At 40.6% G+C, this 14,146-nt stretch overlaps 1 protein-coding gene across 1 annotated transcript in view; it reads right to left on the minus strand.

Moving 5' to 3' along the window:
- The window catches only part of st8sia1 (ST8 alpha-N-acetyl-neuraminide alpha-2,8-sialyltransferase 1), a 32,108-nt gene extending 19,665 nt beyond the window's left edge, over nucleotides 1-12,443 (minus strand). Inside the window, exons 1-2 of the mRNA XM_033976232.2 lie at nucleotides 11,743-12,443; nucleotides 7,566-7,710 (exon numbers count right to left, since the gene is read on the minus strand). Of these exons, the coding sequence (XP_033832123.1) occupies nucleotides 7,566-7,710; nucleotides 11,743-11,921 (324 nt within the window). The 5' untranslated portion in view covers nucleotides 11,922-12,443. The remainder of the gene's footprint in view (nucleotides 1-7,565; nucleotides 7,711-11,742) is intronic.
- Between the last annotated feature and the right edge of the window lie 1,703 nt (nucleotides 12,444-14,146).

Consider the following 14,146-nt stretch of genomic DNA (forward strand, 5'->3'; position numbering starts at 1 on the left):
TCTTTCCTTCCTTCCTTCCCTCCCTTCTTTTCTTCTTTCCTTCCTTCCCTCCCTCCTTTCCTTCTTTCCTTCCTTCCTTTCTTCCTTCCCTCCTTTCCTTCCTTCCCTCCTTCTTCCTTCCTTTCCTCCTTCCTTTCCTTCCCTCCCTCTTTTCCCTCCCTCCTTTCCTTCTTTTTCCTCCTTCTTTCTTCCTTCCTTCCCTCCCTCCTTTCCTTCTTTCCTTCCTTCCTTTCCTTCCTTCCCTCCTTCCTTCTTCCTTCCTTCTTTCCTTCCTTTCTTTCTTCCTTCCTTCCCTCTTCCCTCCCCCTCCTACTTTTTTTCTTTCTTTCTTACTTCCTTTCTTCTTTCATTCTTTCTTTGCATTGTGTTCTTTGTCCTGATTGGCTGTTGGACTGTAGACCATTGTGTCGTGCGTCCTGATTGGCTGTTGGACTGTAGACCATTGTGTTCTGCGTCCTGATTGGCTGTTGGACTGTAGACCATTGTGTTCTTTGTCCTGATTGGCTGTTGGACTGTAGACCATTGTGTCGTGCGTCCTGATTGGCTGTTGGACTGTAGACCATCGTGTCGTGCGTCCTGATTGGCTGTTGGACTGTAGACCATTGTCCATCAGTCTCCTCTGTGCCGTGTCTCCTGTCCAGTACAGAATGTGTTCAGACAAATTTACATAAACGTTGGATCTCAGTGTGACTCTGAAGTGCTGTACGTTTGCAATTTGTTTTCTCCCCGACAAAACCCACAATGTCGATGAAACGTTCTGCACCGACAAAGGCGCCTACGAAGGTTTGAACTTTGAGAGAGTTTAAACGAGAGAGAAATGTGAGAAAATGTTAACGCCTGTGTGAGAAAAGTGTATAAAGTGTGTGGTGAGGGGTTTTACAGACAAAAACATAGAGAATAATGTAAAAAATAAAGCTGATACTTCATGGATTTCATTTATTGCGGGTTATTTTTAGAACCTAACCCCTGCGATAAACGAGGGACCACTGTATATAAATGTACGTAGCTAACACGCTAGCTAGTGCGTTTCAAATAAGTGATTCTAGCCCTTTTGGTCTTAAATGTTCGTATTAACCCGCTCGACATGATCCTGGCGTTTTTATTTCACTATTGTGTCTGTAAATCAAGATATGAACATTAATAACAGACAAATCAGGCGCCGTCTTTCCCCAGAGGTCGCTCCCGCTCGCGTTAGCAACAGGTTTGATTGACAGCGTTGCTAAGCGCCTGCTCCCTGCTAAACCAGCGTTAAGAAGCAGCGTTACCTTCAACATCCTCGCTCCGGATTGGCTCCTTTGGTTGCTATGATACTCGCGGTCGTAATTCCAAACGTGAAACTCATCTCCAGATTAGCCGCTATAACTGCTAGCCTCGATGAGCTTCATTTGACTGGAGAGGAACACGCATTTAGTCGACGTTTTTACACAGTTTGTGGTTGAAATGTGGTCTTATATTTGCTCTGACATAGATTAAACCCATTTTAAATATATTTGCTAGTTTCAGTATTTGTTTTAGCATCTTGAATCTTAGAAAAGTGATCAATATAAAGTATGTATTGAGTCTATGGCACAATTTGACAAAAACAAAACCAAACCAGTTGAATTTGTCTTTATTATTGGCTATTATCTCCACAAATTTGACATATTAAACTTACGATTCCAACATTTTTCATGTGTTTTATGTTGGAAAATGGCCGCTCTTTCTAAAGCCGCAAGTTATTTCAGTCGTGTTTATACGTGCGGACTGAAAAAACACAAAACCACTGCCAGTTTTTGTTTCGTGTCAGCCCAGTGATCGCAGAGAGATTTAACCAGCAAATTCCACCATAGAAACCTGACCTGAACATGAACTGTTTTGAGGTTTCAGCTTCCTGTAAATAGGCGACATTTTGAGGACTCGTTACTATTCAAAATATATGCTCGTTGTGTTTTGAATTGTTAATCGCTACGGTGAAGAGCGCATGAAATCTGATCCGAACGCAGCCATGTCGTAATCAAAAACAGACCTGGAGTTGTGTTTTGTTTCATTCATACCTCCTGAGTTCGTCTCTGAGACAGAAAACGCTCTGTTCCACCTCGTGATGTCATCAAGTGGCGATACAGGAAGTGCTCTACTGCGTTTCTAAACTCCACGCACCTTCGCTAGAATCATTTGGATCATTTTTTTCAGCCGTGGAATTGTCAATCTCTACAAAAATAAAGGTAAAAAAGTAGCTGTTAACTTGAAAACTACCACTTGATGACATCACAAGGTGGAACAGAGCGTTTTGAGCTTTGGAGATGTTACTCAAACTTGTGTGAATGAAACAAAACACAACTCCAGTGCATAATATAAGACTTTAAATGAAAATAAAGCCTAATACTAAAAAACACAACACTAATCTTTCATGTGACATACTTGACCACATGTGTCAAACTCAAGGCCCGTGGGCCAAATGTCGCCCGCCACCTCATTTTATGTGGCCCGCAACAGGGTAAATTAAAAGGCATGACTGTTTTAAAATATCAGTTTATGAGGAGACACACAGTTACACAGCTATTTTTTCATATCTATGCAAATCCGTGCAACTTGAATGAGTAATAAATACAGAAACGGTAAATTTACAAGATTAAAAAGTAGTCGCATTTATTTTACATTACGTTTGGTCACATTTATACGTCTTACAGTTACATCTGGCCCTTTGAGAGCAGCCATTTTGTTGATGTGGCCCTTTTTGTGAGAATGAGTTTGACACCCCCTGCACTAGACCTTTTTCTTTACGTTGTATATATTCCACAGTACGGCATTAATCTTACGTATGTTGCACTTTTTTAATCAGACTGACAAACTAACACGGACTAATTTTGTTTTTCTGTTTGCGATTAATCTCACCCTGATACAGTATTCGCCCTCAAAACGACTGTTCCGCGTGTCATTTATTGAACGCCGTCGTCATAGCAACGGCTGCGTTCTATAGCCCCCCCCCCCCCCTCATTCCGTTCCGCGTGTTCTTTTATGTTCTCCGCTCCTCCCCCTACTCGTCCTGAATGAGCACGCCCCACTCAAGCCGGCAAATTAGGGTCAGCCCCGGTTTGTCCCGTTTGCACAACCAGGACGCGAGCCAGAGCCGCAAAAAAAAAAAAAAAAAAAAAGACCCGGCCGTTATTATGCCTATGGATGCGATCGCCATAGCAACGCCACTTAGAAACAGGACGTGCAATTCTGTCCCATTAACCGAGCGAGAGCAGGAAAGCAGCCCTCGCCCACGCAGGGGTTTTTCAGAGTGAGGATGATGATGGCAATTAACAACTGAAAAACAACATATTTTTTGCGTTTTTCGGTCAAAAGTCCTCAAAATGGCGCCTATAACGGGAAGCTGAAAGGCAGGAATGCATAGAATGATTGCAGAAAAAGCTGTAAGATTGAAATTGGGTGTGATTTCTTCCAAAATGACGAGTCTGACAGCAGCAAAATGTTGTCTCAAAGGCTTTTTAACCTTTCTTTTTAAAAATACAGGTGTCGGGGCTGCGCTAAAAATCACATTTAAACACATTGTGATTTAAATTATTACAAATGACAAACACGTTGTACGCAAAAATACTTCTAAATATTGAATTGACTTTGGTTGAAAAGGCTTTGAGTGCTCATTCTGCCATTCAAAACCTAAGAAAAGGTTGTGAGGTTATAAGTGAAGAAGAGGAAGCTAACTTTAGCAGCTACGTCAATCAAGCAATTCAAATTTGTGACAATTTTATGACTCAGATTTATTTCTTATTTTTATTTATTTTTTGTTTAATGGAAAGATCACATTATTCAGAAAGAATTGAATGAGATTGAATGTTCCACACATAGACGGTTTATATAAATGGACATAGCTAACCTGCTAGCCACCGTGTTACATATACGAAGTGAGCGACTCTGGCTCCGATTCACTTTCTATTGAAAAACTGCTGCGGTCAGACTCGTCTTTTTTGTCTTAAATGTTCGTATTAACCCTCTACATGATCCTGGGGTTTTTATTTCACTATTTTGTCCGTAAATAAAGATATGAACATTAATAACAGACAAATCAGGCGCCTTCTTTCTCTAAGGTCACTCCCGCTAGCGTTAGCAACAGGTTTGATTGACAGCGTTGCTAAGCGGCCGCTCCGTGCTAAACCAGCGATGCAAGCGGGAAGCGGCGTTACCTTCAACATCCTCACTCCGGATCGGTTCTTTGGTTGCTATGATACTCGTGGACAGAATCCCAAATATAAAACTCTGCTCCAAATTAGCCGCTATAACCGCTAGCCCCGATTAGCTTAATTTGACTGGAGCCGATCGCCGTGGGTGACGTCACTTCTTTACACAGTCTACGGCGCTTAATTGTTCTACGCATTTATTCAATTCAGATTTATCGCTCCCCCCAAAAATAAAATCTTACCGTGACCTGGTTTTCCCCTCCACAGATCTGATATGTACTGATATAAGCGCTTCACCTGCTTGTTTCCATGGTGACAGAAAGGTTTAACGCCATACCGCCGACAACACGTAGCAGAACCTTCATCAGAAAAGTTACACAGTGTACCTTTACATTACAGTAAAACGTGTAGCGTGCAAAACTCCGACTTTAAACTACAGTTATTCAAGTCAGTGCAGCTGATTAAAGTCCCAGAACGTCTTTGGTGAAGCCTAGAATGTTCCGCAATATGGCATTAAACCTGTCTATCTCTGTGTAGACGCGCGGGTGAATTTTTTTTAACGCAAATTTTCCGTTTATTTATTCATTTTTTTGTCGTTTTTTTTTGTTGTTGTCCAGAAAGCATCCCGATCGCCTCGTTCTGATCGGGCGAATGTTCCTTGGTGTGGCATTACCGCAGGACACTCGAAACCATGTCCCCATCTGTCTGAGTATTGACGTATTGTTTCGCTAAAGGATCCTTCTGTCCCGCGTGTCCTGTGAGACGGAGACGGATCCTTCAGAGTCCCGCGAGTGTCGTATTGTGCTGAGCGAGGCAGAGTCATTTCCTTCATCTGGACCTGGTTAGCGCGAATGCTAATGCTAATGCGCGCACAGCTGTTAGCGAATGTGTGTGAGGAATTCTGCGGGACTTTTCTGCGCAGAGACGATAATAACAACAGAACGTACACACAGATGTTTAAATGTTGTCACGGTGCTGGAATTTTTTTTTTTTTTTGAACTTTTTCCAACGCCATAATGATGCTAAAAAAAAAACTCATAACTCTTTTGTTTCTAAATATTTTTATTTTATTTTTTCAGAGCCTTTAGAACGACTCTTCCCACATTAATCTGAGCAAATACAACACCGAGGAACGAACCCTCATTGTACAGTGGAACTTTGAGTCACATGGGTCAAATTCAGAGATGCCCCGAGCGTAAACGCCATTAAAGGAATAATAAGTGTTTTTCAAAGACAGGGGGCAGTATGTGATCTCCACAGACCTGACTAGTCCCGATTTCTTCCTGTGGGTCGATCTTAAAGAAAAGGTGTTTGTGAATAAACCTCAGACGACTTAATAAACGACTTAAAACGTGATATCGAGGATCAAATGAGAGACGTAAGCCCGGAAATGATTTAAATGTGACGCAAAGTGTGTTGGATCAGACTGTTCAGGGACAAAAATGAGGTCATTTTTACTTCCTCTAGTTTTAGTAGTGATAAGTTCAAGTGTAAGTGAACAATTATAACCGTATATATCGCCAAAAATCTCAGAAGGTTCAGTTTATCTACTGCTAAAATTTGGTGAGTTTAACTTAAGAATTATAAGAACGACTGAAGATTTATTTAATTTTTTTATTTTTTTTATTTTAATTTATTTATTTATTTATGTTAATTTATTTATTTTATTTGTATTTATTTATTTTTATTTATTTATTTATTTTTATTTTTTATTTATTTTATTTTTATTTTTTATTTATTTATTTATGTTTATTAATTTTATTTGTATTTATTTATTTAATATTTTTTATTTATTTATTTATTTAAGTTAATTTATTTATTTTATTTGTATTTATTTATTTTATTTTTTTTACGTATTTATTTACTATTATTAACACATTCCTTCCAGTTCTGACATTATATGAAACAGCATTATTATTTAACATACTACTTACTTAAACTTAAAAGTACTTTTCATAACTATACCAAGTCGTTTTAGTCCCGTCCCATTTTAGTTTATTAAAAGAGTAAAAGGGAAAAACAAAACTATTAACAAGAACCGGGAGCTTAAAGGAAAAACAAAGTGTAATATGCATTGTACAATAAAGTAAAATAATTGAAGAAATCACAAAAAGTCAGTTCTAAATGTCCAAATACTATAAAACGTGTTACTTTGGATGTTTATTGTGTAGGTTTAGCTTTTTCATCCTAAATATTTCAGATACGAACCGTCCACTGAAGGTAGAAAACAGGATTTAACCGGTTTTTCGTGATGTTTTTTTTTACTGTTAATCGCCGTCACGAGGATTTGAAACAGCTTTGTATCACTTCTCCACTCCAAAAGAGCGACTCTACTTAAATACAGAGTGTCAAAGTTGAATGGCACGTTCACTCCTCGCACGGATCTCACTCCGGAACACCAGAGTGACGCAGCTACAGACATTTCACGCCCAGATATAACAACCCAGGTCACATTTACACTTCGAAAAGTAGAACAACGGCGAGTTTCCTGTGCGATCGCGACAGTTTCACACGTGATAACATCTCGTCTGAGTCCGACTGACACGGATCAAATGCGTTTCAGAGCGAGGATGAGCGATTACCAACTGAAAACAGCGTATTCTCTCCTTTTTCGGTTAAAAGTCCTCAAAATGGCGGCTATAACGGGAAGCTGAAAGGCATGAATACGTAGTACGCTTGCGGTAAAACTTGTAAAAATCGAACCTGGGTGTGATTTTTTTCTGTAATAATGAGTAAAGTAATCGCCAATGTCGACTGAAATAAAGGTAAAAGGTATTTGTTCACGTGGAAACTACCACTTCATGACATCACAAGGTGGAACAGAGCGTTTTGAGCTTGTTTAAAAGGAACAAAACACAACTCCAGGTCTGTTTTTGATGAGGAAACAGCGTTATAACATAGAAAACTGTGTAATATGAGCAATTTAAATATAAAACTACTCACAAATATATCGTATTTTTGGTAAAGTAAAGACTCGATACTTTTTTTAGTACTACAATGATATTTTTAGGGAAAACAATGTCAAAAAAACTGCTTTTCTAATGTTACAATGCGGTTTTACACTAGCGCTGATGTAGATAGCGGTGGAAGAAGTGCTACATTTCGCTGGTGAAGTAAAAGTACAGATACGGGAGCAAAAAAATACACAAAAGTAAAAGTATCGCATGTAAAAATCGACTAAATTAAACGGCTATAAACGGCACATTCCGCCACAGAAGCCTGACCTGTTCAACCCCGTCTCACCTTCATGTAAATGGACGACGTTCTGAAGACTGAAGACTCGTCACTATTCAAAAGACATGATTTGAATTGCTAATCGCTATGGTAACTGCGCGCGTGTTTTCTCACTCGAGAGACAGTGCCCCCGGGGACATTACAGCAACGCCGCCGCCGCCGCGCTCTTACCTTCACGAAGAGCGAGTACGTGTCATTGTTGACGACGTGCGAGTGGTAGAATTCGCCGTCGAACCACAGCACTTTGCCGATCGGCGAGTTCTCCTTGGTGACCGCGAACATTCTCCCGGGGTCGCAGCATTCGGACAGCCACTTCCTGTTAGGGACAAAACCGGACAGGAAGTTAGATTCTGGACATCTGGACAGTGTGCGGATGCTCACAAAAACACAGTATTATCTCTTATCTCTACCCGCTGAGCTTGTTTTTTTGTGTATTTTTGTACTGCGACGGCAAATCCAACATTATACCTCTGTAGTAACGCGCGTATTTTGTGTCGTATTTAAATTTTTACATCGGTATATGAATAATTTTGATTCCAAAGTCCATAAACGTGATGTAGTTGTGTTGCCAGATGTGAAATATGAGGCGTGATCAATCAAATATATGTTTTACTAATAAGGAGCAGGTGCGTCGACGGGAATTTCGTGGACCTGGGGCAAAAAGCAACACATGGGCCCCCCCTTGAATATAAATGAATAGGAAGATGGTCCAATTCTGGGCCCTCTAAGACAAAAGACCCCCTTTTGTCCACTCCCCTAAAACAACTCGTAATTACAAAAACACTTGACATGACGGACAAGTAGTTTATGTTTTATTTTGGTGTTTTAATTTGGTTCTCAAGACAATTATCCAATCAGAGCGCAGAATGAGTCTCGTGTAAGTCTTTCCTTTGGTTGCCAGTCCTAATGTCTAAATCCAGTTGGAAATAAACATAAAAACACATCGACCGATACTGGTTTTCTCACGCACGATGCTAAACCTACGCTCGAAACTAAAATAGAGCTGTGTGGTCACGTTTTGCGCCACTACTTTTTCATATCAAAGTGTTAATTTAAAGATTTGTGTGGATTTTGTAGGCAGTAAATCGAGCAAAAACAAAAATATCGACCTGTGCTGGAGATTTAAAGCAGATAATTGATACATTTGTGTATTTTCTGGACGATAAATCGCACTTTTTTTCATAGCTTGGCCCTTTTTTCGTATTTAAACTTCATTACGTCACTACATTTGCTTGAGAGAAATGACCGAAATTACGTTTTCTCTGCATTTCTCTCTCTTCTCTGCGACTAAACGAGTCTTTCATGGTCGTTTTTATACTTTTACATTAACACCAGACCATCTGATCCATGTACATTAAAGTAAATATTACGTTTATGACCCAAGAGTCTTCACTTCGGGGGTAAATGCAGATTAGTATTTTCGCCCGTGTTCATATTCCTGTGTATAAAGTGTGTGGTGAGGGGTTTTACAGCTGCAAAACATAGAGAATAACTGTAAAAAATAAAGAATATAACCTCCACATTTGCTTTTTTCTTCATTATTATGCAGTTTTTGGCTGGTGCGACTTATACTCCAGTGCAATTTACAGAAAATCTGACTTGAGAAATAAACTCATTATGTCTAAAATTTGGACAATCTTTGACTAAATACTAAATACTGCTTGTTGTACTTTTGAATTACTCGGGTTACTACACCGTTGGCTCCTCTCCAGCGCGGTCGGTGCACCTGCTTCTGTCTAATGCGGTTTCAGTGATGACAAACTGAAACCGAGCCAGACGCGATTATTCAGAAACGGTACGACATGTTTCAGCTCAACTCAGGCTGCGACAGGCTCCACTATTACAACACGATGGATTTAAAATAAGAAAACAAAAGTGACTTGAAGCCAGCGGTGTAAAAAGTGTGCAGTACTTAAGTAAAAGTACAGATACAGAGGTAAAAATACTTCATAAATGTACAAAAAATCTACTTAAAGCAGTTATTTTACACTGTTTTCTGATCTACCATGAGTTCTAATGTCATTTCCTCGTCACAAACAGACCTGGAGTTGTGTTTTTTTGTTTCATTTTCACACGTTTAACACACAAGTTCTTCTCTCAAACTGAAAACACTCTGTTCCACCTCGTGATGTCATCGTGTGGTGATACAGGAAGTGCTCCGCTGTGTTTTTAAACTCCACACACCTTCATTTCTAGAATCATTTGGATCATTTCAGCCTCTGGAATTGCCAATCTCTGCTAAACTAAAGGCAAAAGGAGCTGTTAACTTGAAAAAAAACTACCACTTGATGACATCACAAGGTGGAACGGAGCATTTTGAGCTTTGGAGATGTGACAGACTGATAATAAACATGTGAGAATGAAACAAAACACAACTCCAGGTCTGTTTTTGATGCGCTAACGACGTTCTAACACGACTTAAACCTCACAAGAGTCAGTTTTGTGTAATATAGGACCTTTAATTAAGTAAAAGTATTGAAGTACCTGTTTAAAATGTACTTTAAGAGCAGGAAGTAAAAGTATTTCACACGTGTTGTTCATTTGTTAAAGTGTAAATGTAGAGATACCGATTCAAAATGACACGTATTTTGTTCAACAGCAACAATATGAATCAATTTCTTCATTTTTCTCATGTATTTTGTGTTTTTATTTTAGTTTTGCTCAAATCCGAAGCTTAAACTTTTAAACTTTAGTACGAACTCAATAAAAAATACTCCCTCAAATCAGATGAAAAGTACTTTTTACTTTTCAGTCCTGCTCAGAAACGTTGCGTAGTGGCACGTACAGATACTGCTCTCAAACGTAGTGAAGTAAAAGTAAAAAGTACACGCAGTAAAATGCACTTAAGTAACGCACAGATACCTAAAAACACTACTGAGGTGCAGTACTTTACTACTTCCAGTTCTTTCAAAGCATCAGAGATTTGCTTGAGGTTTTTTAATCAGACGCTCTCCATCGCTCCTCATGTGGTTAAGAGGTCAGAGGTCAGATGAATACATTTGAATATTTCCCAGTTTAACGTCACTCGTGAAAATATATGTATGTACGTTTTGTTTTACTGTTTAGCGCAGATAAAATCCAACTGAAAATGGGTGATAACATGTACACGGGGCGCGTCCAGTTTTGACCAAATTGAAATTCAAACGGTCGCTTCTTCATAATCCGTCTGAAACTATATCATGCAAGAAGTGAAAGCGAATCAGTTCCCGTGTTCTCGTTTGTGGATTTTATTTGCAACAGCCTCCTCCAATCAGACCAGCTAATACGATTTAAAGCAGTGGCGGAAGAAGTAAAAAAAAAGCAAAAAGTAAAAAGTAAAAGTACAGAAACCGGAGCAAAAACGGTTCTTTTTCGCCGCGCGTACGACTAAAATGGGGTTTATTCTGCACTTTTCTCCTTTAACGTTAATCTCCTGACGATTATTTACGTTCCGATTGTGATTTTAATGTCTTTGAATCACTTTGAATGACTTTGTGTGCCAATTGTGCTATACAAATAAACGTGCCTTGCCTTTTCCACATGCAAAAGTATTAAAATCCCCGTTTAAAAATGTATTGAAGGAGTAAAAAGTACAGGCGTTTTGCAGATTTTGAGTCGGTTACGGCTTCAAATGTGGCGATTTTGATACAGATTTGTGCAGAATATTGTTCAACAGAAGCAAAAGAATCAATTTTGTCCAGCTTGTTTTGATTTATTTATTAAGAACGTGTTAAAAATAAACCCTCAGCCTTTTCAGCAGGTTTAAACTATTAAAAAAAAACACTTTTACGTTTCAGTTCTGTTCAGAAACGTAGTGGAGTAGAAAGTACAGATTCTGCTCTTAAGTGTAGCGCAGTAAAAGTCAAAAGTACCAAGTGTAAATGTACTTAAGTAAAGTCCAAACACCTAAAATACACAGATCTACTTAAGCAAATGACTTAAACCTATTACTTTTACTTAATTACTGTTAGTCTGGAGCAGCCAACAGCTCAGATTTGTCCACATTTTTAACATTATCCGTGATTTTTCTGTCTCAAACCTGCATTTAAACAGACTTCATGTCATGTAATATAGTAATAATCATCAATCAGACCCCGGACAAGGCGTGTCAAACCCTGACTCCCACCTACAAACCCTCTGCTGGATCATTTTGAGGCGTTTCGTGCCATTTTCAGCTGCAAATCTTAAGAAAAACGCATTGAAATAACGGGCTTCACCCTCCTCCCCGCTCTTTGTCATGTGTATGGACGCACAACGGGGGCCCCCCCATCCACCACCACCACCACTACCACCACCACCTCCTCCACACAGAAAGGGAAAACAGAGATTCATCAACCCACGCCGCAGTGCTCCTTCCCCGGCCACAAACCTGAACAGATCGATGCCCGTCTGGTTCCTGTTCCACGCGTCTCCCTGCCTCAGCACCTCCTCCGCCACCTCCTTATCTCGTGGGAGTCTATAAACGGGGTAAACGTAGAACCAGCAGAGCACCAGCAAGCACAAAGCGGCCCAAACCGATAGCTTTCCCCGGTAGCATCGCAGCAACATCTTCTCCACTGCGTTTATTCGTTCGCGAGCGCAGGACTCGATGCGTAAAAGGCAAAAAAATCCGGCCAAAAACACCAGTGAATGTCAGATCCCCATGGTTCATCCGAAGTCAATGAATGGTCTGCGGATGTAACCGTCGCCCCTGCACCACGAGCTGCTCTGTAAATCCGTTATCCGCGCGGAAAGAGGTCGCTTCTGGTGTTTGCGTTGCGCATTGGCACGTTCTCGTCGGCAACATCGTTTCAGAAAGACGTGCAGAGGAGGAGTAGGCGTCCCGTCTCTGTCTCTTCTGCATCCCCCCCCCTGTCCTCTGTGCGTGTGTGTCTCTCTCTGTGTGTGTCTTCTCTCTCTGCAGGGTTAGGGGGTGGCACCTGGATCTGGATGCTCTCTCTCTCCACTCCACTCCACTCCCCGGTGCGTCCTGGGCTCGTCTCGTCCGACCTCAGGCCTCCTTTGCGCCGCCACCAGCACGCGCGCACGGCTCCAGAACCTCCAGAACGTCCAGGACAACACAAGCCGAGCCCCCTCCACCTACACCTCTCCTGTCAACACCCCCTCCACCGAGACAAAGTGCTTCTTGTGCCCGCGAGGAGTCGTTAAGTTCGAGCGAGAGCGCGTGCGTAACGGAACAGAGGCGCGGTTCCAAAATAAAAGGAGAGGATTTAAAGTGATTAAGATTTAAACTGAGCCTAGTCGTTTAGCCTATAATTTGAATGCCATTATAATTATTAGAAAGAGTACAGGATAGACCGGGTAGGCAGGAGAGAGGAGAGAGGAGTTCTGCATTCTGAATACTTTGAATACTTTTACACAGAGTCACGGTTCAAAACGCAGCATAGGACCAAACAAAAACAACTTTATGTTTGTTTTGCGGTTTGTGACGTGCTTCATCTCACGAATAGGAGAAGGTAAAACGCTCACATGCCTCATCAACGGCAGAGTTTTGTGTTTTCTCTCTGTTTCTGTGCAGTTTGAAGGATAAAGAGCAACTGTGCCACAAAATGCAGACAGTGGCTTACATTTACATTATAAAAGGTCCCGTGTCCAATAAAACTTGATATATATATTATTTTCAATATAAATGGATGGGTTCCTGGGGGCCCCTTGCTGGCCTCGGGGCCCTCAGCAGCTGCTCAGTCTGGTTATAGTCTGGACCGGCCCTGATTACACCATAGACTGTGTATGTGCAGCACACTCAGGTCTCGTAGACAATTGCTTTGCCATGAAATCTCTTTAGAAATACCAGTTTGTATTATGAAATGTGAAAGTGCATCATCACGTGCGATATTTTCTTTGTCCAACTGCATTTTATTACCTATTCTTTGGTTAAACACTCTATTGTGAAAAAGAGTTGCCATAGTAATTAACATTCTTCTGCTTCTTCTGTGCCCAAAACCAGGCTCAAGACCAGAGGTGACTGAGCCTTTTCTGTGGCAGTGCCCAGACCATGGAACAGCGCCCTCTGCCTGACAGATCCTCTCAATCTTTAACACAGTTTAAGAAGCGGCTGAAAACCCACCTCTTCCCCCTGGCATTTAACACTGCACAGGACATCTTTGTGTTTTATTGTTCTTTTCCTGTGTATCGTGTTATATCTGTACATTTTTTTAAATTTAATCTAATTTAATTTAATCTTATTTTATTTAATTTTAATGTTATTTTATTTTTAATTATTGTTTTTATTTTACTTTAATTTAATTTAATTTTTTATTTTGATTTATTTTATTTTATTTCATTTTTAATTGAACTTAATTTAATTTAAACTGTATTTATTTATTTTTATTTAATTTTGTGACTTTTATGTGACGCACTTTGGTCAGCTGATGTTGTTTTAAATGCTGTCTGAACATTAACATCTCTATTTTTGCTCCAAACTGTCCAAATTCACGTGAGTCTCCAGTTCTCGCGTGATCTTCTTCACCGCACGTGCGTCAGTGTTTTATTTTGAGCGGCGCTTCCTCTCTGTGGCCTGGTGTCGGTCGCGTCTTGACAGCGTCTCTCTCCTCCCCCCCCCCCCCCCTCTCCTCTCTCTCTCTGTCTCTCTCTCCTCCAGCGCTGGACATCCCGCACAGTCGGTCCATTAGCGCCCCCTGGAGTCTGTTCACACCTCTGCGCTCAAAAGGTCTTCAGTGGCAGTGACGTCACGAGCGCAGAGCCACGCCCCTGTGCACTGGTCATTCACAGGTCACATGCTATTTTTACATCAGGCTAATGAGGCTGATGCT

This window comes from Periophthalmus magnuspinnatus, chromosome 12 (assembly GCF_009829125.3).
Source record: "Periophthalmus magnuspinnatus isolate fPerMag1 chromosome 12, fPerMag1.2.pri, whole genome shotgun sequence".
NCBI lineage: Eukaryota > Metazoa > Chordata > Actinopteri > Gobiiformes > Gobiidae > Periophthalmus > Periophthalmus magnuspinnatus.